The sequence below is a fragment of the Scomber japonicus genome, chromosome 2, assembly GCF_027409825.1.
Source record: "Scomber japonicus isolate fScoJap1 chromosome 2, fScoJap1.pri, whole genome shotgun sequence".
NCBI classification, from domain to species: Eukaryota; Metazoa; Chordata; class Actinopteri; order Scombriformes; family Scombridae; genus Scomber; species Scomber japonicus.
The window spans coordinates 7972170-7999355 of NC_070579.1; the positions used below are offsets into that span (position 1 = coordinate 7972170).

At 43.2% G+C, this 27186-nt stretch overlaps 1 protein-coding gene across 1 annotated transcript in view; it reads left to right on the forward strand.

Moving 5' to 3' along the window:
* The window catches only part of cacna1ab (calcium channel, voltage-dependent, P/Q type, alpha 1A subunit, b), a 124640-nt gene that overhangs the window by 35694 nt on the left and 61760 nt on the right, over positions 1 to 27186 (forward strand). The window contains exons 18-27 of the mRNA XM_053339471.1: positions 2986 to 3142; positions 5681 to 6282; positions 7443 to 7741; positions 9121 to 9253; positions 9876 to 10005; positions 11232 to 11291; positions 11603 to 11709; positions 23757 to 23856; positions 25150 to 25310; positions 26958 to 27095. Of these exons, the coding sequence (XP_053195446.1) occupies positions 2986 to 3142; positions 5681 to 6282; positions 7443 to 7741; positions 9121 to 9253; positions 9876 to 10005; positions 11232 to 11291; positions 11603 to 11709; positions 23757 to 23856; positions 25150 to 25310; positions 26958 to 27095 (1887 nt within the window). The remainder of the gene's footprint in view (positions 1 to 2985; positions 3143 to 5680; positions 6283 to 7442; positions 7742 to 9120; positions 9254 to 9875; positions 10006 to 11231; positions 11292 to 11602; positions 11710 to 23756; positions 23857 to 25149; positions 25311 to 26957; positions 27096 to 27186) is intronic.

Consider the following 27186-nt stretch of genomic DNA (forward strand, 5'->3'; position numbering starts at 1 on the left):
AGAGGCGAGCAGTCGGTAAAATCTGCTCCTGGCAGCAGAAACGTCGACAATAGGACAGAAAAAAAAAAAAACCTCCCGCTGCTCCTTTAGAAGTCGCTGTTACAGTAAAAGTGTAAACTGGTGCAATTAGACTCTAACCTGTCAATCATTCACTGTAACGTGAGTCAGTTATAAGTTATGAGTTATAGTCGTTTCAACCTCAACACGAGTAAATCAATGTATCGCTGATATCAGTGTAGTACAGGAGAAAAGGAAGGAAGGAAAGGAAAGGAAGGAAGGAAGGAAGGAAGGGAAAGATGGAAGGAGGGAAGAAAGGAAAAGAAGACAGGAAGGAAGGAAGGAAGGAAGGAAAAGAAGACAGGAAGGAAAGATGGAAGGATGGAAGAAAGGAAAAGAAGACAGGAAGGAAGGAAGGAAGGAAGGAAGGAAGGAAGGAAAAGAAGACAGGAAGGAAAGAAGGAAGGAAGGAAGGAAGGAAGGAAAGATGGAAGGAGGGAAGAATGCAAGAAAGGAAAAGAAGACAGGAGGGAAGGATGCAAGAAAGGAAAAGAAGACAGGAAGGAAGGAAGGAAGGAAGGAAGGAAGGAAGGAAGGAAGGAAGGAAGGAAGGAAGGAAAAGAAGACAGGGAGGAAAGATGGAAGGAGGGAAGGATAGAAGAAAGGAAAAGAAGACAGGAAGGAAGGAAGGAAGGAAGGAAGGAAGGAAGGAAGGAAGGAAGGAAGGAAGGAAGGAAGGAAGGAAAAGAAGACAGGAAGGAAGGAAGGAAGGCAGGAAGGAAGGAAGGAAAGAAAAGAAGACAGGAAGGAAAGATGGAAGGAGAGAAGGATGGAAGAAAGGACAGTGGAAAGTAAGACACGAAGGAAGCAAGTAAGGAAGGACAGAAGAAAGGAAAAGAAGACAAGAAGGAAGGAAGAAAGGGAGGAAAGATGGAAGGAATCGAGGATAGACAAACGGAAGGAAGAAAAGGAAAACAGCAAGGAAAGATGGAAGACAGGGAGAGAGGAATGAAGAGAGGAAGGACAGATGGAAAGAAGGATGGATGAAAAGAGAAGAAGACAGGAAGGAAAGTAGTCCGGAGTGAACCCCTCGGTGGCCCGGTTCTGGCCCACGGGCCTCATGTTTGACCCCCCGTGGCCTTTATGAACACATGCCGACAATAGGACAGAAAAAAAACCTCCCGCTGCTCCTTTAGAAGTCGCTGTTACAGTAAAAGTGTAAACTGGTGCAATTAGACTCTCACCTGTCAATCATTCACTGTAACGTGAGTCAGTTATAAGTTATAGTCGTTTCAACCTCAACACGAGTAAATCAATGTATCGCCGATATCAGAGGAGTCAAACTCATGATCATATGTGGGCCAGATCATTTATTTTAATGATGAGAGGGAGGGAGGGAGGAAGGAAGGAAGGAAGGAAGGAAGGAAGGAAGGAAGGAAGGAAGGGACAGAAGACAGGAAGGAAAGATGGAAGAAAGGGAGAGAGGGAGGAAGGACAGAAGGAAGGAAGGACAGACGAACTGAAGAAATGAAAAGAAAGAAGGAAGGAAGGAAGGAAGGAAAGAAAGAAAGAAAGGAAGAGAAGACAGGAAGGAAAGAGGGAAGGATGGAAGAAAGGAAAATAAGAGATGAAGGAAGGAAGGAAAAGAGGACAGGAAAGAGAGATGGATGAAAGGAAGGAAGGACAGAAGAAAGGAAAAGAAGACAGGAAGGAAGGAAGGAAGGAAAGAAAGAAAGATGGATGAAAAGAAAAGAAGACAGGAAGGAAGGAAGGAAAAGAAGACAGGAAAAGAGAGATGGATAAAAGGTGGGAGGGTGGGAGGAAGGAAGGAAGGAAGGAAGGAAAAAAGAGAAAGGAAGGAAAGATGGAATAAAGGGAGGAAAGACAGATGGAAGAAAGGAAAAGAAGACAGGAAGGAAAGAAGGAAAGAAAGTGGGCCGGAATGAACCCCTCGGCGGCCCAGTTCTGGCCCACAGGCCTCATATTTGACCCCCCAGTGGCCTTTATTAACACTTATATCACTTTAATCATTTGAAAACATTTTTCTTGTGAGAAATTCTCTGCAGCAAAGATATTTAACAGTTTGCTTTTAAAGTATTTTGTGTGTATTTCTGTATTAAAAGAACAATATAGTAGCATGAGCAGCAGATTTTCAAAATAAAGCGACATCCTTGAGTCATGTACTTACTAACTCTCCTGTCACGCTCTTGGAGGCTGTCAAAGTTTTTTTTTTTTTTTCTCTTACTGAATAAGAGGATGATGATGAAGTAGTACTTTATTGATCACTGTGGGGAAATTGATCATCAGCTTTTAGCAGCAGTGGGAAGCCTTAGTGCAGCACCGGAGTATTAATCCTAACACACAGAGACCAGAGCAGGAACCAATGCAAACTCTACACATACAGTAAAGTACCGTCTCGCTTTGAGGTGAACGAATCGGTGACATCATGGTTTGTTCGGGATTGTCTCGGTTTCAAGCTGATTGTCCTGAGTCCCAACAAATATCTTTAAAAACACTAAAATGTCCCACTTTTGCACATCCACTGCCAATTTGACCCACTTTTCACCACAGTTAGAATAATACTTATAATATAATACTTGTTTTTTAGCACTTACATACATATTTATTATGTTCTGAGCATCTTCTGTTACATTGTCTTTGACTTTGCGGTCCATTTCTGCACTAAAAATATCCACAAGTTTCTGCACGTTCACTTTCTACCCTGTGAATAGATCACAGACTGTATAAAAGAAATGGACGTAACATCCGTGACGTCACCCGTTGGTTTGTGTACTGCTGTTATTAGAGTTTAATCTTAATATCTTTGTTCCCTTCATCCCTCATCCCTCTTTCTGTCTCCCAAAAACTCCCTTCCCCTTTTTTCTCACTCTTCCCTCCCTTCCAAACACTCCCCACATCCTTCAATCTAACCCCCCCCCCCCCCCCCCCCCCCCCCCCCCTTCTTCTTTTCATTACCGCCTCCAACAGGAAAGAGCAGCAGAAGAACCACATCAACAAGGGAGGCAGCAAGTCCGTGTGGGAGCAGAGGACGAGCGAGATCCGCCGACAGAACCTGATGACGAGCCGCGAGGCGCTCTACAACGAGCTGGAGCAGGAAGACTGGAAGGTGGGGGAGGGAGAGGAGGTGAGGAAATCCCCCCCCCCCCCTGCTTTGAAAAAGACACAAAATATACACATATATGCAGTCTACTCCTGATATATGGTGGATATTTGTTGTACTTTGTGTAGAGTGATAAGTTATTTTAACTTCTTAAAGGGACATTATCATCCATGCTTCATTCACTTTAGGCCCCAAAATCATTTTCATCATAAGTTCATCAAATATGAACAACTCTTGGATGCCAGTTGCCGTTTGTATCCAGTGACCTAAATAAAGGTCCCAAAAATATACACTGCATCACCATGATATCAATTTAAGGACAAAATGTACCTGAAACTGTTTCTCTAATAATTCTCCAAGAGTTTACATTGATGAGAAATTGTTCCACATGTTTTTCTGCCTGCTCCAAAAACATGTAAATTGATGTTTTACCAAATCCTCTTCTTCTACTTTTGTCTGATTATAGCAAAAGTTTGAATGTCAGCCCTCCCCAGGTCCAAAAATAATGAACATTTTTAACTTGATTTATATTAATAAGACAAATATTTAAAGTTTAATTGTTAATTTGACAGCTATATCATTTACTGGTATGTCTCTGCCTCCTTTGACTATATATTGAAACTGGCAGTTACCTTTTCTTTGCCCTGCAGCTGCAAAACTGTTAAAGTATTGTTATTGAATTGCATCACATTTCAGGGCATCTGTATGTAATGTGTTGCGACATGCAGTCCTGCAACACTGGACCTAACACAAGGGCCTGACCTGCTTTTTCACTTCTCTGTATTCTGGGTCATGCTGCACTTCACAGATGTTTTGATTTTTTTAGGGTGTAATGTCCCTTTAAGCCTGTGAAAAGAGTGTTATTATTGCGCTAGCTGCTGCTGCTGCTGCTTCTATATGGGACGGCTTGAAGCTGCGTGCTCGGGAAAGATGCATTATTAAAGTGGGGCATGCAGAGAAATCCAGAGCTGTACCCAAAGAAGAAGGCAGCACTCTCAAAACTGGAGCGGGGCGAAGTGTAGCGTACTTCCAAAAAAAAAAAAAAAGTAAAAAAGAAGATCAGGAGTCGACTGGATACGGCTCGGCAAACAGTGTGTTTGTAGATGGAGCTGATTGCCATTTTGTGGTTCCAAAATGGTTCATTTCATGACAATTTTGCTCTCAAATTGTTAATGTGGAGCCAAAAATGTTGGACTGTTTGCCGAACTGTGTATATCTGTGGCTCAGGGGAGGGGAAGGGAGGGGAGGGGAGGGGAGGGGTCGGGTATAAACTGACTGAAGGAAGGTCAAAGTAGGCCTCGACTGTGCTTTGATGCAAACTGCTACTGCAATTGTTTATTTTAAAAAAAGGAAATGCAGCTTACAGGTTCAGACATGCATGGATATCAATCAGGAAGGACTGATGGAAATGATGTTATATGATCATCATCCACATATTTTAGTCCACTTTTTAAGACCATTATTCCTTCAGTGGTTTCATATGGGAAGTTAAAGACCAAAAAATCAGCTCCTTATACATTTTAACAGAGCCGTGTCTTTCTTACATTTTACAGTTTTCTACTAAAGTAGTCACAGCAAATACACAACCAAACAGGAAGAGAGTTTAGAGATAGTATTACCGGCATTATAGGACATGTTGTGAATGCTTGAACAGTAATATATCATCAGTTTAAAGTTCTTGTGATAGTAATTGTTGTCATTGTGAGGTTAGTTCACCCGAATGCTCCCCAAAAAAAATCCTCCCCAAAGCTATTTTCACGCTCACTCCCATGTGGTGTCCTCCCATTCACTTATGGTTTGATTTTGAAACATCTACCTCTGAGATCTCTGCTTCAGTGTCAGTCCATTTGAGGTGAATGGAAGTTTTGTGCTGCTAAAAAAAACAGTGAAAAATAACATTTGGAAAACTCTGCCGCAACGTATTTTTTCCAGAATCAAACTCCTGTTGGCTGTTTTTGGAGTCGTGTTGCTACAGAGTTTGTCAAATCTCATGTTGGAAACACCTTAAAGTCCGTGTAAAGTAAGAATAAATATGTGTTCTGAGTTTGACAAACCATAGAAAAGTGTGTTGTTAACCACCCTGTCAAATTTGAATGATTAAAAAAAAGTCACCACCTCTACCAGAAACATGGATGCTCGGTTTGAGAGCTTTCTGCTGCTAACTCAGCTGCTAGCTCGGCGGCTAACTGGGCTAACTGGCTAACTGTAGACTGTAGTAGTAGTAGTGTGTGCTGAATGTATTTATACCTCTACAGCAGCAAAGGCGGGTTTTTTTAAAATCCTGAACACAGAAATCTTGAAACACAGTTTGTGAAGCCTAGCTCCACAATTCAAATCTAAATGGTTGAAATGCTTTTTACACCTTTTTTAGAAATACATTTATGACCTATTTAATGTGTTTAGAAGACAATGTCTGAATTCACTTTACACAGTCTTTAAGTGAAATTCCATTTACCTTGACTATACTGGGAAGTAGAAATCTCAAATATCTCAGACCCTTTAACACATCTCTAAGGATGAACAACTGCTTATCACATCTGCTACCTATTACCCCAGACTCAGGTTCCCTTCCCACGGAAAGGACGCGGCGATATGAAGACCCACCTGGACCGGCCGCTGGTGGTCAACCCGCAGGACAACCGCAACAATAACACCAACAAAACCCAACCCGGTGAGCTGCCTCTGGATCAGGAATATCAGCGGCAGGACGTCGACCACTACCGCCGTGCAGCCCACTACTACCGTCACCATCACCATCACCATCCGAAAGCCATCGCACCTAGCAACATCACCGAGCAGCCGGGCCAGCCGATGGAGACACGGATGGAGCGTGGCTTCAGCTGCACGTCCCTGGGTAACGTGGCGGGTCAGCAAGGTGAAGAGAGGCACAGTCACAGGAGCCACCGGGGCCATCGGCACAGGAACAAGGAAGGCAGGGAGACTCGCAGCGTGTCTCCGCGCCACAGCGAGAGGGGAGAGGGAAACAACGAGCACAGGAGGTCCAGGCAGCACCGCAGGGCAGCGAAAGAGGGGGAGGAGGGCAGGAGACACAGATCCAGGGGCACGGAGGGTGAAGGAGAGAAGGGCGAAGAGGGAGAGGTGAGGAAGACGAGACGGCATCGCCATGGAAACCAAGAGAGAAGCAGAGGGCATCGCACGAGGAAGTAAGTGAAGGTTTATTTTCTCAGTGTGTGAGACCCAAAGCTTTTGTTTGTTCTGCATTTTTTTTAATTTCTCTTAGATATTTGTAGATATTTGGGATTAGAAGGATCTGATAAGTACAAAAACTAAGCAACTAATGTCCTCATGTGGGGGACAAAGGGTTTTTGCTGTATAACAATTGAATCACCAGTTTATAAAACTATTTATATCCTTACATTTACACCGATGATAATAAAGTCCTCAAACAAGTACTTCCTGATTAGCAGTGTCGTAGCCTGTTTCTAAAATTAGTCAAATTTCTATCAAACTAAAAACGTTATTAAGCATAAATAAACAAGTTTGAACCATAAAATGTGATACGGTTTTGTACCTGCTCCACTTTTATCTGGGGATCGGCTGGGGATCGGCTGTTGATCGGCGTAGAAGGTGTATACAAACCAGGACAACAGGTCAAAGTTACAGTAAGCAGAATGAAGTATAAGGTCCAGCAAACCCAAAATGTATTGTCCCCATATGAGGACGCAGGGTTTGTCTAAGAAATCAGGAAGCCATAAAATCTGAATGCAAAGTAATGGCTCTATAATATCTGTTAAAAAGGTGATCAGACAGTAGAGTCCAGAAACAGACTTTCATGATTGGGAATGTCTCAACCATTGGGTCCAAAATGTCATAGATGGTGTCAAAGTAGGCGAGACAACAAATCGTCAAGCCAAGCTCTCATTGTTTTGCTCCAGATGTCCCAGATCAGTCAAAAATGGCCAAAAATGAGGCTGATATCTTGTAGTCTGATCCCATCATTACATCAACTTTGACATATTTCAGGGGATAATAATGTGTTAAATCTCTCTCTCTTGAAAGGTGTAAAGTATATTTTTAATTTTTTCCAGTTTAATGTAAAAAAAGTAAGCTTCTGTTCATCTTTGTGCTTTTCATTAATAGTTAGAAGTGAGTTGTGTGTGTGTGCTCGTAGTAACAGTAGCTACAGGAGAAAGTGCACATCTTGTGACATATGGTGCTACATCTGGTGTTTTTGACAAGATACCTAATCTCTTCTATCCTCAACCTTGTTTTCATTCCTGTTTTTTTTTCTCCTCTGCCTTTAATTACTCTGATCTCATGGCGTCCCCCTCTCTCTCCCCTCCCCTTCTTTCTTCTCCATCAGGGAGCACCACAGCACAGGTCCAAGCCTCTCCACCACCCGACCCATACAGCAGTACAACGAGGACCTGGACAACTTCCGCAACAACAGCAAACTAGCCAGCGCTCACGAACACCCTTATGACCTTCCACCAGACCACCCGGACCACGTCAACAACCTGCTGAACTGCCGAGACGCAGACACCCACACCCTGCTCCACAGCATGGACAGCCTCATCCTTACCAGCATGGTCAAACCTGATTACACAAGCATAGACATGCCCCCTGTTTACCCCTACCCTTCAACCAACGCCATCCTGCAAGGTAGGCTTCTAAAGGGGTGGGGGGGTCTTCCTTGTAGATGAGGGCATAAGTAGTTATAAAGATGATGAAGTTGTGTCACAAAGGTTAAAGTCCGTGTAGAGTAAGTATAAATATGTGTTCTGAGTTTGACATACCACCAAAAAGTGTGTTGTTAACCACCCTGCCAAATTTGAATGATTACAAAAATCGCCAAATATATGAAATTAGGCTTCAAAGTTGTGTAAAAATCAGCCTCTTTCTCTGCTCCCAAATGCTGTGGGAGTGGCCCCCTACCAAGTGTCACCTGTCAATCAAAGTCACCACCTCTACCAGAAACATGGACGCTAAGTCTGAGAGCTTTCTGCTGCTAACTCGGCTGCTAGCTCGGCGGCTAACTCAGCTAACTGGCTAACTGTAGACTGTAGTAGTAGTAGTGTGTGCTTAATGTATTTATACCTCTACAGCAGCAGGGGCGGGTTTATGCTAATCTTAATATATATAATTATACCTTCTATCTATAAGGTAATCTATAACTCATATCTTCTTTACATAAGTGAAGTGGAGTTAGGGTTTTCCCTATTTCACTTAAATGAGAAAGTGTGTCCAGACTTTTGATTGGTACTGTATGTGTTTGATTCTTAGAAAATCCTGATAGATGAAGGCCTGAAAAACACACTGATTCTGCTTATTAACATAAGATTACATAAGTGAGGTCACATTTTGTGGGAGGATTTCTTCCTGTACTCGGATGAAAGTAACAAACACCACATTTTGAACTCCATGAATGTGATCTTATCAGTAGCGTACAAACTGTTCTGCAGACTTTTACAGTTCAGCCAGCTTTGAAAACAATGTACATCTTTAAAGCTTGGGGACAGCTCAATAGATAAATCTTTAAAATGCTGGATCCTCCAAGTCCTACATACTGTAATGCAACTTGACAGCCGTGTGTCACTGTTGTTTAGATCCTCCATGCCGAGTAAAATGCCCATATCTTTTCTAACTCCATGCCACCAGGTTTTAAAGCAGGCTTTCTGTTACAATTTGTTAAAAAGCCTCCATGTCCAAGCTGAGATTACCCAAGTGATGTCACTCCGACACCATCGTGCCTATTTTATCAGTTGACACAGAAGATATTACACAACTGTTTTCCCAGGCCGAGTAGCGCTCCCCACGAAGCTTAAATTGACTCTGGCATGTGAAATTGGTGTAGTTCCCACTTTAGGAACATTGGTTCACAGGCTAACGCTGGTAAAAATCCAGGCTGATTCATTTTCTATTCTTAAAACAATGTTGGCGGACGTTTTTCTGTGTTGTGTTTACTGTCTCTTGCTTACTGGTAAAGCTGATGTCTTCTACCCTGCTGCTTCCTTCCCTGCTTGTCTTGTTGTTTCTCTCAGTGAACAAGAACGCCAACACCGACCAGAAGAAGAACGAGGAGAAGAAGGAGGAGGAAGATGACGGAGGGGATGAAGACGGCCCTAAACCGATGCCTCCATACAGCTCCTGTTTTATAATGTCCACCACAAACCCGTGAGCATTTACATTCCTGTAATACAGAAATCAGCTTAGTATCATAGGCTGTATAAAAGAAATGGACGTAACATCTGTGACGTCACCCACTGGTTTGTGGACTGCTGCTCGTAAGCCAATAGTTTCGGATCTGGGCTTGAAAATTTCAGGTGCATGCTGGGAAAAAAAACAAACACTGATTCTACTTATATGGGCATGAGGCAGGGCCATGGGCGGAGCGGGGAGGTTGCTATGGTTGCGAGGGCTGGATCTCGAGGACATTGGGCAATCAATAAAATCAGGGAGGCCAAAATGTCCCAAATGAACATCATACTGCATTGAAGAAGGCTTTAAACTAGCGATTGAGACCATAAACACATTTTGAAAACGTTTACTGAGGTTAGAAATCAAGTGAGAAGTTGGTGAATTCTCCATTGACTTGTATAGAGACGGTCGCCCCCTGGTGGCCTTTTGATAGAATGCAGTTCTAAGTTACTTCCACGTTGGCCTCATTTCAGAGGATCACCCGTTAAATTATGAACATTTTTCTCTGCAAGCTTAGAAATATCTGTTATGCTTGCTTTCTTTCTTTTTTTTATGTCAGCATGTATAAATATATATTCATCTGTGTATTTTTCACCAGGTTTCGGAAGTGCTGCCACTACATCTTGACTCTGAAGTATTTTGAGTTCAGCATCCTGTCTGTCATCGCTATGAGCAGCATCGCCCTCGCTGCAGAGGACCCTGTCAAGCCTGATTCACCGCGAAATAATGTGAGACATCGCTCTCTCTGTGTGTGTTTTCCTGTCAGTGTGTGTACACCTACTTTCTTTAGACGGTGGCACAAACATAAAGACGAGCAAAAAGCTTCTCCACTAGTAGAGAGTCAGGGTTTGAGATCAAGGTGAAGGGCTTCAAATTTGAATCAGGTTATCAGGGTTCCTAATTATAGGGTTACAATATTTATGATAGTTTATTTCATCATGTACCTGGTTGGGCCAGATGTTCAGAGCCAAAAGTGAAACTCGTTGCCCTTCCTCCTTCTCTCTTTCTTTCCTCCCTTCCTTTCCTTTCCTTCCTCCCTTCCTTCTTTCCTTTCCTCCCTTCTTTCCTGCCTTCCTTCCTTCCTCTTTTCCTTTCTCCCTTCCTCCCTCCTTCCTTCTTTCCTCCCTCCCTCCTACCTTCCTTCCTTCCTTCTTTCCTTTCCTCACTTTTTTCCTTCCTTCCTTCTTTCTTCAGTCCTTCCTCCGTCCTTCTTTCCTTCCTTCCTTCCTTCCTTCCTTCCTTCCTTCCTTCCCTCCCTCCTTCTCTTTCTTTCCTCCCCTACCTTCCTTCTTTCCTCCCTCCCCTTCCTTCCTTCCTTCCTTCCTTCCTTCCTTCCTTCCTTCCTTCCGTCCTCCCTCCTTTCCTTCCTTCTTCCTTCTTCCTTCCTTCCTTCTTCCTCCCTTCCTCCCTTGACTCGAGGACAACAGGAGGGTTAAGGATCAAAATTTCTACTGTAGATTATATGTGTTATTTATGGGGGGGGACTTTTCTTTGTCTTTAAATTGATGATATCAACAAGAAACCATTCGGGGGAAAAGATTCAACAACATTTTATCCAGAAAGAAGGAAAGAAGGGGAAAGATTTGTTGTTTTTGTTTCCCCCTCCCTCTTACTACAGTGGGGATATTTGAGCTATAATTAAAAGTTACGTGAATAAGCAAACTGAAAAGGAACAGATATTGTTAAATGCTCATTTGGATTTAGGCAATCTAAGTAGGATTAAGATTAGAGTTAGGATTAGCTTCTGGTTTGTTGATGACTGCCTGTTTTTCTCTTTCTCTGTTAATCTGTCTTGGTGTTTCTCGTTCTTTTTTTTTTCCTCCCTTCTGATTCATCGTTCTGCATCTCTCTCTCTCTCTCTCTCTCTCTCTCTCTCTCTCTCTCGCTCTCTCTCTCTCTCTCTCTCTCCCTCTGCTCGGATAATTATATCTCACTGTGTTGTGTTACTCTGCAGGTGCTGAAATATTTTGACTACGTTTTCACAGGCGTCTTCACTTTTGAAATGTTGATCAAGGTAACAAAGTATCGGTGTGTGTGTGTGTGTGTGTGTGTGTGTGTGTGTGTGCGTGTGTGTGTGTGTGTGTGTGTGTGTGTGTGTGTGTGTGTGTGTGTGTGTGTGTGTGTGTGTGTTGATTTATCTTTTTCATGCCTTTGTTTTCGCATGATTGTATGATTTTGTCTTCTGTGTGTGTGTGTATCTATTTGTATCTGCACCTGTGCATTGTGTGTATTTATGTGTGTCCGTGCCTTTTTGTGACTGTGTGTGTGTGTGTTTGTGTGTGTGTATATTGTGCGTTGTTACTGACGATGCTCCGTCTCTTCCAGATGGTGGTGCTCGGCTTGTTTCTCCACCAGGGCTCCTACTTCCGCGACTTGTGGAACATTCTGGACTTTATAGTGGTTAGTGGTGCTCTGGTGGCCTTCGCCTTCACGTAAGTGTCCCTCCCCAAACCCCCCCCCCCCAACCCTCCTCTTCCTCATCTCCACCACCCCACCCCTCCACTACACAGACACACGTTTACCCCCATTTACAGAAAGACCCTCCGTCGTCGTCCCAATTCGCCTGATTGGGCAGTGTTGATCTTTCACTTCCTTTTTACTTAGCCTGCTGTACTTCAGAAATCACCACCTCTGCCTTTTGTCTTTTTTTTTTAGCTCTCCTTTCTCTCTTCCTTCATTTTTCTCTTTAGCTTTTATTGTCTTTACTCTTCCACTTGCGCTCTTGTGTCTCTCCCCGATGTCTGTCTATCTTCGTCCTCTCTTTCTTTCTTCCTCAAACGCTCTTTCCTGCAGTCCCGTCTTTGTCTCTTTCTCTGTCCTTCCTGGAGTCTTCTCTTTCTACGTGTCCCTCTCTGTTTCCCCACTGGTCATGATCACACGTGGCATTTTTATATCAGCAGATCTTTCTCAGGTCTTGTTTCTCTCTACAAGTTCTCCATATCCTTTTCTGTGTCCTCGTCATCATCGAGATCATCATCACATTATATCAACAGGTCTTTCTCGGTGTTTCATCACCACCTTCATCTGGACATCACCTACTGTATGCTCCCTAAAACACAAATCCCTTAATTCCTAATGTTCTTTGTGACGATCATCATCCACCCCTGACCTACACTCTAAAAAGGAAAAGGGCTCTTCTTGATGCGGCAATCTCTGATGAGCTCCCTTAAAATAATAATATCTAACTTTTTGGATAGTTCCTTTTTAAATGAGGAACACATGACATGAGTTTTTAGAGTGTAGTTGCTCTGTCTCCATCCACCTTTTCATCTTCCTCCTTCCACAAAACCTCAAACCATGCCTTAAGTAATCACCTCACAATATCCCAAACACCCCCCCAACCCCCCGTTAATGTGTAACCACGATAAAACTCCACCTGCTCATTCTCAAATGTTTTCCTCCCAATCTTCCTCCTTCCTCCTTCCTCCTTCCTTCTTCCCCTCCCTCCCATGCCGCTCTGATATTTCCTCCAACCAGGCCGTGAGTCATCACCTTCCTCTGTACTTAACATCTAACACAATGACTTCATTCCCCAAACCTATTTTTTATCAACACCCACCCCCCCACCTCCACCCCCTTACACCCCCGTCAGACCTCCACCTCCTTCCAGATATCTCCCAATCCCCTCTCTCATAGGAGCACTTCCCCCCTTATCTTATCATAAAATGTTGCACTTCTAGGCAATTCATGTAACTCATGTAACCTCCTTATAAACCCTCCTTGTTTCTAACATAGAGCAACGCAAGTGTGAGAGTGATGCTAGAGGAAAATGTGTTGGTCATTATGTGAATTTAGAGTACTTTAAAAATGACCTGAAGAGATGTAATGGATGTCAATAAATAGATAATAGTTTTCATTAAATCTAGATAAGAGTGCAAGGAGTCCACTAATTGGAAATCAGATATATCAGATGAATTTGTTGCATATTATTGCCTTTATTTAGCTTGCTGTATGTTAGGAGGAGGTGTACCCGTTGCTCACCTTTTATCCCCATTCCCCTCAAACTCAGGCCTCCATCCTCGTCTAGTCCCTAATTCACCCCCTTCCCCCCTGTCTCTCACCAAACTCCACCACACGCACCTTTCAACCTTTCAACCTTTCAACTCCCTTTTTTTCTCACCACTCCAACAACCATAAAAGCAAAAACATTCCCTCTGCAATCCAACCTCCAAAACCCGCCTCCTCATCCCCCCCTACCTCCCCTCGTCCTCTGAGCTGGAGGACCCAGTCGGTCAGTCCGTGGGGGTGAGGGCGCCCCAGACACCTTTAACCCTTTAAGTGCCCAGGCTTTTATCCGTTCGGCCACTTGGAGGAACACCACCAGGGGGCACAACTACTCATCGCTTCATCCCCCACACTCACCCACACACACACACACACTCAAACACAAAACACACACACACACATATATACTCATCCGCTGTTCTGGCCATGTTAACGTACCCGGAGGCACAGGTATTTAACTCTCCTTCCTCTGCACGACCCGGGGAAAGTCAGACTGAGCGTGGGAGGGAAGAAGGGAGGCATGCTGGGGCAGAGTGTGGTGGGTGGAATGATTTGTTATTATACTGAGGATATAGATAAATACATATAAATGAAATATGTATGATATATGCACCCGAGAGGGACCGAGTTTGTGTGTTTGTTTTGCGTGTGACGGGGGAAATTAAAAAAAAAAAAAAAAAAAAAAACAGGTCAAAGTGAGTGAGAGAGAAAGACAGCTTGTGTGTGTGTGCATCTTCCTCAGTTCTGTGGATGATCAGTGCATGTCTGCCTTGGTGGCTGCATGAACCTGAACGCAACCTGTGATGCAGTAGACTACATCACTGAAAAACCTACTTACAGTAGTTGATGGTGTTCAGAGTCAGTCCCAGGCAAAGTATGTGCTCTGTTTCTGTTAGAGCTAATTCCCTAAGCACTGCAAAGGTGTGTTCAGATTGAAAGTACAAAGTCAAAAATGCTTCAACTTGAGCAATAAATGGTATGTATATGATATCTTTTAAAGGATATGGCTGTCATCTTTCTATTTTTTTTTTTTAATTGTCAACATACCTCATGTCCAGAAGCAACAATGAATTGATATGTAAGGCAGACACACTGTGCATGTTCAATAATGCAGGGGAGCGTGTTTACATTCAAATACAGATACGGACGGAGCCCACCCAGTGTCACACGTGAATCTTTTCGGCCCAAGTAGGAAACAAACCCCAGTCTCTGGCATGATAGTCAGGTATCAGAAGATTGGATAGAACTTCAACCTTTAAATGTTTTAAAATGTGTGAAATTTGAATATTCGCCGCCATAGGTCCCTGGTTATGCCAATGCTTAAAGCCCATGTGCCTTAACCTATGGATTGGTCAACCCAATGAGGACAAAAGCCTGGTCCACCTGATCTTGTGAGCGCAAAAAGTCAGCCCAATCAGGATGGCGTTGTGCCCACCCCCCAGTGCTTAATTTGTAAAATTATTGCTCATGAGGGACTTTCACTCGTGGCCTCACAGAGGAACCAGGATGCCCAACATGTCTGTGGGATGGAGGGCTGTGGGAACATAGGGTCTAGATTTTAATAATCTTTTAGAAACGTGGGAACATAGAGCTGTGGAACATAGACAGACTCCCATTGAAAAAATGGATTCAAGGGGGCAACAACACATTATGCACATTAGGGAATGGCCATACCCGTACTGTGGGAATGTAGGCCTGATGAAAACATGGGGCCTAATTTGATGGAAAATCCTTGAGGGAACATAAGGCTGAGGGAACATAGGGATGAGCCCCAATGCTCAAAGTTTCATTAGCTTGTTGTGCTACATATCACAACCTCTTGACTTTGTACTGAAGTTTTTAGCACAATCTAGCAAACGTTGTGAACAGAACTGGGTTTCACACGTGTGCAGTGGTGTCTGCCTTACAAAGAACTACTCTCTGGAGACTAGAAACGTGATCGCTGTTATTAGTCTTTTGGAGCCTTTTCTAAACAAACTTCAGAGACGATAATCATCTGGGTCACTCTGTGCAACAGTGTGGACGACAATAACCTGGTATTGTATTGTATAATTATTGTTTTTGATAGTTTTCGGATAACAACAGAAGTCTACGGCACAGAGGATTAAGTCATATCAGGCTTCTTGGATACACATAAAATACTAAGTAGGATCAGTTCATTGTTGGTTTGGCTCTGCATATGAAATTTGTTGACAATGAGGAAAAAATATTGCCAGCTATATCCTTTAAGGTTCAGATAAAACAGGAAAAAGGAAAGAGAGCCCTGGAGGGACATAATAGACAGAATAAGTTCTTGATAAAAAAAAAAAAAAAAGTGAGATCAGCAAGAGTCTGAGCTGCAACACACAAACACAAGTGGACAGGCATGTTTCTTGCACACTAGCTAATATATGTACAGGGGGAGGGAGGGAGGGGGGGGGGGGGGGGACTCAGGAAGCAAAGAAATCATGCAATCGCCACTTGCAATCACAAGCATAGCAAGTGTTTTGACCTCTTCTTTTTCCTCATGTCTTCGGTCAATTCCCACATTGCCTCAAGAAGCAATTCGTCTTCTTCGGCATCACATACAAAAAAAAGAACATTTTGCACCACACCACCAGAGCCAGCGAGTCTTAAAAATAAACAAACACAGACTGTACAAACAAATCCAGACTACTATTGTCTGTTTGCATTTAATCTGAACATACAACACTCCTGTAGTGAAGAGCAAATATGTTCTATAGTTCCTGTTGTGTCGTCGTTGTCACTATGTGCTCACATTGCCAGCAACTAGAAACCTCAGCCAATTTTACAATGGTTAATTTTTTTCATTTCTTTTCTTTTCTTTTCTTTTTTTTGACTATGGCTGTCCACATCATTTTGCCAATCAAAATGTATGTCGTACTTGTATGTAGCTTTTCGTATGAGCCCTTCATAAAAATGAAGCTCATACCGGCCATTGTAGAGTAAATGTGGTTGCTCGCAGTCTAAATACAGAGTGAATAAAGCTCAAGGAAAAGAAGAACAGCGGCTAAAATAAACCAAGGAGACGGCACAGATGAGGGAGGTGAACACACACACACGACTGTTTTCTGTTTTCGACGCACAGATTTCGGAATGCGGGTGGTATGAATTTAAAGTGATATTTTACTTTGACGCAAACCTTTCACACCTGTGTTGGAGTCGAAGAGCTGTGAATCTCCACGGTTACTGTACAGATCAGATATGCAAATGTCAGTCAGTATAATCACTGCAAATAGAAAGAAGTGACAAGTATCATCCAGTACAGGCATTTAGGCTGCGTTCACACTGCAGGCAAATCTGATTCAAATCTGGTTCCTTCTCAAATCTGATTTTTAGGCCTGACTGTCCACACTGTTTTTAGCAAGTGTCCAAATTGGATTAGCCTCTGTTCAGACTGGGCCACATTAATGACCAATCTGACAGGTTGCCGTGGCAACATTGTCAGAGCGGAGGCGTCATCTAGCGTGTTTTGTGCGATGTCATATAATTGCGACTGTGACAGCAACAACAAACCCTCGAGCTTCTCTTGAACCGAGCCATCTCCCCAAAGATTAAGAATTTGGTTTGGTCCTCTGTCCTCCGTTGCCTCCAGTGATATCACCTAGCAACAACAACTGGAATAAGTCCTCCAGTGATATCAGCTAGCAACAACAACTGGAATAAGTCCTCCAGTGATATCACCTAGCAACAACAACTGGAATAAGTCCTCCAGTGATATCAGCTAGCAACAACAACTGGAATAAGCGCGAGTCTGGTGTCTCATAGAGTGACGTAGCATAGAGATGTAGAGAGACGTCACGGACAGTCAGATCTGATATGAGTGTTTGGAGCTGTTCAGACTCAGACACATCTGTCCAAATGAGATCTGAAACTTCCTCTCAAAGGTGGTTTCAATCTGGTTTACAAAAATCGGATGTCATGTGATTTATGAATGTTCAGACTTCATAAGAGCCATCCGGTTCCAATCTAGATTGGCTAAAAATCAGATTTTGGCTTGCAGTGTGAACGCAGCATAAGATGACTGGAATATGTTTTTCATTTAATACAGGTGCATAGTTTGGCGTGGCAATAATAATGATGATGGACAGATTATATATTCCGACACAAAAAAGTGAAATTTTAAAATCAAAATGAAATATCACTTTAATAAGAAAGACAAGCAGTAAAAAAAAAAAAAAAAAAAAAGCAAGAACCTATCAATTCAATTCTGCTACCTGGGTGATAGGTTTGTTACAGCAGCTCAAAAATCACTCCACTGCTGCACCCTCCACAGCATGACTCCTCTCCCAAAAAAAGGATGCCTCTTCCCCTCCTTGAGTGGTCTTCTTCCCTTCCTCCTCTTTCCTTGTCCACTTTTTTAATCGCCCTTTCCCTTCTTTTTTTTTTTTTAGGATGCTCTAGCAACCGTTTCGCCCTCTTATCCCTTTCATCCTTCCTTCCTCTCCTTCCTCCTTCACCATCTCTCCTCCTTTGCTTCCTTGCTCTAACCATCTGATAACCAGGGCTGAGCTATCAGTAAAGTGTTGCTTAAGGGGGTGACGGCTTCACACACACACACACACACACACACACACACACACACACACACACACACACACACACACACACACACACACACACACACACACACCTAATAACATTTTACTTTGCGTACCAGCATGACTCTGTTTAAAAGCAGGTACATCTCTGAACCATTGTACACAGGATTTTCCAGCATGGTCAGAGTGCAATGGCTTTATTTTTTATTTTTTTAGGGGGGGGGGGGGGTTGAAAAACACAACAGTTGCGCTTCTGGCACCTTTCATCCTCCAGATAAATGTTGAATGATACACTTTCATTACTGAGGACTGCATGCCATCGCAGTACTCTCTGAGAATGCCTTTTTATCCCCCCTCTACTGACGGTGTGTGTATGTGTGTGTGTGAGTGTGTGTGTGTGTGTGTGTGTGTATGGGTTAAACAATACACACGAATCCTGTTTTCTTGATTCTCCACTCATGATAGAGGTCTTGCGTTGTATGCCTATGTGATCTCTCATGTCAAGAAAACCTGGAACCGACCACTTCTAAAGATTTAACGCCTTTTTTTTTTTTCTCCTTCCCCTCCTCCTTTTGCGTAGATGTGCATGCAAAAAGAGCTTTGATAAAATCCCACTAGATGATTGCAGATCTAATGAGGGAAATTTGTGCTGTAGGCCCCGGTCTAATTGATCATTATGGTGTGATAAGATAAGAATCGGTGTAAATGGATGCAGCAATCGAGTTTCCTCTTCCAACCATGAAGGTAATTCTTCACTGAGCTGGAGGGACGGAGAGTTTACACAAACACAGTTGTCTCAGTCTGAGCTTTTATTGTACATCTCAGGAAGTCACCTAAGAATTATTGTTGAGATGCTTTTGAAGATTCAGGTGGAAGAAAAGCTGCAAGTTAAAATAGAGTAATACCTGGAGAATGGCTACAAAACTACTCTGTAAAACACTCTCTCACATGTCAAAAATAGTAAAGCTTCCTGTTTCTACTTAACTGATCGTGGCCGTTTTCATATTATAGTAAGTAGTAAGAGTTACCCCTTAACCCTGCTGTTGTCCTCAGGTCAAGGAAGGACAGGAGGAAGGGATGAGGAAGGAAGGAAGGAAGGAAAGAAGGGATGAGGAAGGAAGGAAGGAAGGACAGGAGGAAGGGATGAGGAAGGAAGGAAGGACAGGAGGAAGGAGGGAGGGAGGAAAGGAGGAGTGAAGGAAAGGAGGGAGGGAGAGAGGCAGCAAGGAAGGAAATGAGTAAGGAAGGACAGGAGGAAGGAAGGAAGGAAGAAAAAGAGCAAGGAAGGAAGGAAGGAAAGGAGTAAGGAAGGGAGGAAAGGAGGAAGGAAGGAAGGAGGGAGGGAGAAAGGAAGGAAAGGTGTAAGGAAGGGAGGAAAGGAGGAAGGAAAGCAGGAAGCAAGGAAGGATGGAAGGAAATGAGGAAAGAAGTATGAGAGGAGGAGGGAGCAAAGAAAGATGGAAGGAGGGGAAGAATGAAGGAAAAATTAAAGAAAGGAAGGAAGGAAAGAAGGAAGAGATGGGGTCAATTTGACCCGGGAGGACGACAGGAGGGTTAATACAAATTCTCACCTGATCTAAGTAATTATTAAGACTTTATATAATGTGTAATCTTACCCTTCACCAAATAACAAATCTAGGAGACAGGTACAGTATTGTAGACATCCCATCCTGTCGTCATGGCGACAAGTGATGGTTGAGGGAAGGGAAAGAGAGAGAGAGAGAGAGATGTGTGTGTGTGTGTATCTGAGTGTGTACATTTGTGATGGTGGTGGGTTGGTGGGGTTTTCTAAGCAGGTGTGGCCATCTTGCTGTCCTTCCTTCTTTTGTCTGTCTCTCATATAAATGTATTTTTTCCTGTTTCTACCAAACCCCCCCTCTCTCTTTCTCTTCCTCTCTCTCTCTCTCTCTCTCTCTCTCGCTCTCTCTCTCTCTTTCCTGTCTTGTGTTTGTCTTTGTCGGTCTCTCTTTATCAATGTGTGTCTATCTGTGTTTGTGTGTCTTGTCTTTTCTACGTGTTTTTTCCCCCCTCTCTCTCTTTCCCTTTCCTCCTCCCCGTTCCTCTTTTCTGTCTTCTGTCTTTTCCTGTATTTCTTTTCTGTCGCTGTCACTGACTCTCGCTGTCTCCCATCTTCGGTGAAATCCAACAGGAGCAGCACCCGGTAAAGTTCTTCCTCTGTCCTCCTCCTCCTCCTCCTCCTCCTCGGCTCTGTCCCTTGCGTTATCAAATTGGCTTCTCTCTCTTTCTTTCTTTGTTCTTCTGATCGTTTCGTACTCATTCTCGCCGTATCTATCGTTGACCCTTTCTCTTTTTCTTCACCACCATACTCACACACATCTCAGTAGCTTCATTGATAAGTCTGTTTTTTTAAAAAGTGTACTGGAGGTAGCGTGCTTCCAGTTTCACTAATTAAAATACATATTTCACAAGTCTGTCTATTAAAAGTATTGAACACTCACCGCCTGTACTATGGGTTTTAAAGAAAAGCTTGAATTGATGTTGTAACAATGGATTCAAGAAGTGTCGACATCAAACCATCTAAACACATTTTTCAAGCCAATTCTACAAAATTCAGCCAAATATTTCTACTGTATTGCTTCAGCCTTCACACAAGATGCTGTAAAACTTGTGAAGTGGTGAAAAAGGAACTGCTGGCCAAATGGGGGTACTGCACCCCGTAGAAAATTTTAAAAATTGAGCCCCGCCCTCCAGATTCACATAGATGAACGAAATTTGGTACACGTATGTATCGTGTAAAGACGCACTAAAAAGTCTCTTGGACCCTTACCCTCACTCCAACCGGAAGTCGGCCATTTTGTATTGAATTTGCATTTATTTGAGCGAACTCCTCCTCAAGATTTAATCTGACCGACTTCAAATTCACTCAGAAACATCTTGAAAACTTCATTTTCTTTCATTGGGTCCTAAAATGGTTCTGCATTAACCCTTCGTAAGCCACACCAAGACATTATGTCTTTGCTTTTCCTTCCTCTTTGAGGCCTTGACAACTTAAAACATGGATTTTTTTTTCTTTTTATTGACCCTAAATGTTCATGTTTTACAGACCTCTACCAAATGGTCGAGCATGTTAGGGACTCATTCTGTTCAATAAACCCTGGAAAAAATTAAACCCAACTTCAAAAATGTCTCCAGTAGGATCTCTCATGTCAGCATTGATTTTGGTCACTCTGATGGGTTTTTATGTGTGCATTACATGCCTCATACAAGTGGTAGAGATTACCCAAATAGATTTATTTGACCAGATAACATGACACAAAGTGACCAAAACCAAATAGTTGGTAAAAAAAAAAGAACTGCATTGGTGTGTTGTCGCAATTGTTAATGAGAAGATGAATACAATTTATGAAGTCCAGTTAGAGTATTACGGCTTTGCATTTTATAGTATAATTGCATATACATGACCCTACAGAGGCTAATTAAAGGACATAATACTATGATGCAGGATTTTACAACTTTGGAAAGTAACCACAGCAGTAATCATTACAGTCTTTATCTCAATAAGTTGCAAGGGAGTCAGTAAAAATGCCCCAGCCCACCAATCTATCAGATCCTTGCTTGATTTGATAGACAGCAGAAGTCAGGGGTCTGGGGGCATCTGGACTCCTGCTATGCAAAACTGTTATTATCAGTCTGAAAATGACCGGTATAATGCATGAGTACTGAAACAGACATGGTGTAATTTACCATGTTAGGAGGTTAGAGTACGCTCCGGAGCTTTATTTTGAAGGAGTGGTTTGAGAACATTTCTTTTTATTGTATGCACGAATCCAAACTTACAACAGCTGGTGTGCTTCGTCAAGGATGAAACTAGACACGGTTTACTGCCAGCGTTCAAATCCTACAGGTGTTGAGTGTTTCATACTTGAAAGACAAATGTGATATCTAGGGAACGACCCTTTTCAGTCATCTTCTTAGTAAGGGTGACAGAATGTTAAATCAGAGCATACATCAGTTGTGAGACTCAGAGAGGCCTTATTGTGTGTGCCTGCGTGCATGTATAGTGGTGTTAATTCTTAACACCTGAGCCTTACTGGGCTTTACTCTAATACTCTGAAGATGCTCTGATAGAGTCATCAGTCCCATTCACCTTCAAAGGAGGAAGGCCTATTGATTATCGATTGAGTCTTTCACACACACACACACACACACACACATCAACTCCACATGCATATATGTAAAAGTGCCTAAGCTCAGACTCAATCAATCAGCCTTGAATTGAATCGTCTTACATTTTCTGCCACGGGAACTGAGTTCATAGTTAAGGAGCGAGCCTTGATGGACGGCCTCTCTTCTGCTCAGGCTTGGCAGGCGTCCAGGTCCTGTTTTTTTTTTGTTTTTTTAAATGGGCCATTCACTTACAGTAAAGATCAACATGGCTATTTACTCCCTTGACACCCCAATTTTTCCTCACTGATATTGGTTTATGGGCGTACAAATCATGAGCAGAATGTTCCGTTCTGGGCTTAGTGGAGGAGGCAAGCGCATTAAAACACACAACCAAAAAGGAGTTTGGCTTTTCGGCCCCTAAATCGTTTTTCCTCTGGTCGCTCTCACGGCTCGTTTGACACTATTGGTGCAATGTGTTTGTTTGTGTTTTGACATGTGATGCCACTCTTCTGCGAGCGACATCACATGTCCCAAGAGTCTCGCATAGCCTCCGTCGCCTGTCCTCATCTCCTTTGATTCAGGCTGCGGTAAAAATCTGGATTTAAATGAAAGGAAGCTATGTGAAACGTATCAGATTCAGTCCATCAAGTGTTTCCAAATTCAGGATTATATTGGCATAATCCTAGCCATGTAATCTTTCAAAGCCCACGCTTCATGTTTCCACATCTAAAAACTCCCATTTCTTCCGAAGAACCGAACAGCGTTTCACTGAAAAAGAAAGAAAGAGGTTTGGCTGGGCACTCTGCCGGGAGATGCCTGTCGACATGGAATGTATGTGAATGTTTTCTGTATCATGGTGAAGATTGTCTAAAAATGATGACGATGATACTGCTGCTTCTTGATGTCCATGAAACCAAACGGCCAGGCAACTGATCGCTCACCCCCCCCCCCCCCCCCCCCCCCCACTGGTTTCATGTTTGACGCACACTTGACTTGAAAGTTTCTTTATTTTTTTCTGCAGAAGAGACTGTAACACACTGATGCAATGCATTGTCTCATACAGGAATGCTGCTGCTTTCATTAGACCAGGGGTGTCAAACTCATCTTCATTCAAGGGCCACATACAGACCAATTTGATCTCATGTGGGCCGGATCATTAAAAAGATGGAAGGAAGGAAGGAAGGAAATAAGAAGGGAAGGAAAGAAAGAGAGACAAAAGGAAAGAGAGAAGAAAGGTAGGAAGGACAGACAGAAGGAAGGAAGGAAAGAAGGAAGGACAGATGGAAGAAACGGAGCAACGAACGAAGAAAGGAAAACAGGAAGGTATGAAGGACAGATGGTAGGAAAGACAGATGGAAGAACGGGTGGAAGGACAGATGGAAGGAAGAAAGGAAAAAAGGAAGGTAGGAGGGACAAATGTAAGGAATGAAAAAAGGATAAAAGGAAGGTAGGGAGGAAGGACAGGTGGAAGGAAAAAAGGAAGGTAGGAAGGACAGATGGAAGGAAGAAAGGAAAAAAGGAAGGTAGGAAGGACAGATGGAAGGAATGAAAAAAAGGATGAAAGGAAGGTAGGGAGGAAGGACAGATGGAAGGAAGGAAGGAAAAGAACACAGAAAGGAAAGTGGGCCGGTTCTGGCCCACGGGCCGCATGTTTGACACCCCTGACATAGACTCTCAATATTTAACACAATGCCAACTTTGAGGACCCCTAACCCCACCTCACCCCCTTTTTTCAAGTGGTTTATGTACATTGCACCTTCTGATTCCTCCCTGACAACTTTTGCTGTTCCTTCGGTGACCTCTAGGGGGAGCAGCAAGGGCAAAGACATCAGTACGATCAAGTCCCTTCGTGTGCTGAGGGTGCTGCGTCCTCTTAAGACCATCAAACGTCTCCCCAAACTAAAGGTAAGCATTGGGCGTCTTTCAAGAGATGCAGGAAATTGTCTCAGTGACCTAAAACACAAACTGTCAAGATCAGGTGTTAATCCACGGAGGCTGCACTCCTCACTCCTCGCTGATTCCTCACTCATAGCTCCTCATAGATCCTTACTCACTCCTCACCCCCTCTCAGAGCTGAATTAAGAGACTCAAAAAGGCGGTTCTGACAACTTCCAGTTCAGAAGAGGAGTGACGATACATCAATTAAGAGACTTGAGATGTTCTCAAGTGTCAGTCCATGTAGAGCTACCATTATGACCGCTGAAATCATAAAGGGAGCTTGCACCATCGCATACCTGTTCACAAGTCTTGGAAGCTATTAAAAGATATGGACAATACAGTATAGGCAATCGTAAACTCTTAAATCAACATGAAAGGTCAACAAGACTTGATGTTTGCACCGCATTAATTAAATGTACATAATGTAACAGGTTAAAAGGTTGGATTTGTCCTTTAAAGCTACAACAATGTCATTAATGGCGCTTTTCCACTACACAGTTCCAGCACGACTCGACTCGACTCGTTTCCACTAGGGATAGTACCTGGTTTTTTAGTACCTGCTCTGCTGAGGTTCCAAGCGAGCCGAGCCGATACTAAATGTGACTTCAACAGACTGCGGGCCACTGATTCGTCAGAAGAGTTGTCACTGGAAGAGTCATGAGCCGTCCCACACAAGAATCAAACCCGGCATTTTTAAATACCGCCAACAGTGTAACAGCCATACGGCTCAGTTTTCTTGCTTTGTGTGTGACAGAAAGCCACATACAGCAGCAAGTACACCATCGCCTCCATGTCCTCCATTGTTTATGTGTTTGTGTCGCGTATAAAACGAAGTCACAGCAGTTTCGCGGAGCCGTTGCTATGACGACCCCGCCCACATTGAGCAGGTACCTTTTTGTAATGGAAAAGGTCGTTCCTGGAACCGAGCCGAGTCGAGCCGAGTAGTGCTGGAACTGTGTAGTGGAAAAGCGCCATAACAGTTTAAAAGGGTGAATTTGTCCTTTAAAGCTACAACAACGTCATTAAGTGTAGTGTGAGTCATACTTTCTTCCTTTTTACAGTTTTACATGATTTGTGTTTGCCTGCCAGACATGTTGGAGCAGTGACCCCTGAGTATTATCTGATAAATATCAAGACGAACGTTATCCTACTGATGCTGTGATGTCATGCTGTGATGTCATGCTGGTTAAGATCATCAGTCTTACAACTCAACTTTGCTGTAAATCTTAACGTTTCTCTTCCTCCCTCTTCTGCCCGCAGGCTGTGTTTGACTGTGTGGTCAACTCTCTGAAGAACGTGCTGAACATCTTAATTGTCTACATGCTCTTCATGTTCATCTTTGCTGTGGTGGCTGTGCAGCTTTTCAAGGGCCGCTTCTTCTGCTGCACGGACGAATCCAAAGAGTTTGAGCGCGACTGCAGGTTGGTTTTCGGACACACGCCAAACACTGAAATATGTTGTGTCCGTTCAGTATGAAGTATGAAGAATGATTTTCAATCAGTGTTGCAAAGTGAGGCGATATCAGAGGAGTCAAACTCATCTTCATTCTTCATTCAAGGGCCACATACAGCCCAATTTGATCTTATGTGGGCCAGATCATTAAAAGGAAGGAAGGAAGGAAGGAATATAGGAAAGATGGAAGGAAGAAAGGAAGGAAAGATAGATGGATGGAAGGAAGGAAGGAAGAGAAGACAGGAAAGAAAGAAAGAAAGAAAGGACAGATGGAAGGAAGGAAGGAAGGAAGGAAGGAAGGAAGGAAGAAAGGGAAGAAGGAAGGAAAGATCAAAGGAAGGAAGGAAAGAAGGACAGGAAAGAAGGAAGGTAAGGGGAGGAAAGAAAGAGAGAAGGAGGGAGGAAGGAAAGGAAGGAAGGAAGGAAAGAAGAAGAAGGGAGGAAGGAAGGAAAGAAGAAGGGAGGCAGGAAGGAAGGAAGAAAGGGGGATGGAGGAAGGAAAGAAGGAAGGGAGGAAAGAGAAAGGAAGGAAAGAAGGAAGGTAGGTAGGAAGGAAGGAAAGGAGGGAGGGAGGAAGGAAAGAAAGAGAAGGAAGGAAGGAACAGTCAAAACTGACGCTGTCATAATACCAAGCGATTGTTGTTGTTAACAAAAGAGGGAAACTATCCTATTTTGTGTGCCGAGAACTTTTTTCATTTTGTCAAGTTATCAGGAGAGTACATTTCAGAGCCTGTAATTTCTTACTTTTACTGGAGTAATGGAGTTGAATCAGTACTTCTACTTCTGTACATCTACTTCTGCTTATGTAACATACAATACAGCACTTTAGCACAGCATAGTTCTCTGAAGATACCGCCCTCTCAAACCAATACGAGTCTCTTGGCCTATTGTATTAGTAGTGTAGATGCTGCCACCTAGAGGATTTTCTGGGTATAGCACTGTACAAATATAAAAAGGTCTAGGGCAGGGGTGTCAAACATGAGGCCCGTGGGCCAGAACCGGCCCGTCAAGGAGTCCAATCCGGCCCACTTTCCTTCCTGTGTTCTTTTCCTTCCTTCCATCTGTCCTTCCTACCTTCCTTTTATCCTTTCTTTGTTCCTTCCTTCTTTTCTTCCTTCCATCTGTCCTTCTTCCCTTTCTTCCATCTGTCCTTCCTCCTTTCCTTCTGTCCTTCCTCCCTTCCTTCCATCTGTCCTTCCTCCCTTTCTTCCTTCTGTCCTTCCTTCCATCTGTCCTTCCTCCCTTTCTTCCTTCTGTCCTTCCTCCCTTTCTAACTTCTGTCCTTCCTCCCTTTCTTACATCTGTCCTTCCTCCCTTCCTTCCATCTGTCCTTCCTCCCTTTCTTCCTTCTGTCCTTCCTTCCTTTCTTCCCTTCTTCCTTTTGCCTGTCTTTCCTTCCTTCCATCTTTTTAATGATCCGGCCCACATGAGATCAAATTGGTCTGTATGTGGCCCTTGAATGAAGATGAGTTTGACACCTCTGGTCTAGGGTTCCTTGTAGTTGTCTTGCTTTTCCACACTTCCATTTCCACTGTTTTATAGTTTCAAATGTTTTGATATTCATATTTTTTATTTACTGTGTGATTTCATTATAAACTATGTTTGTGTTTCCTCAGGGGCGAGTACTTAGTGTATGATAGGGATGAGGTTAAAGCGCAGAAGCGGGAGTGGAAGAAGCACGATTTCCACTACGACAATGTCGCTTGGGCCCTGCTCACCCTCTTTACGGTCTCGACTGGAGAGGGATGGCCGCAGTGAGTGGGACACACACACACACACACACCTTTGAACCCGTGCATTAGGGCTGGGCGATTATGGCAAAAATCAAAATCACGATTAATTGAA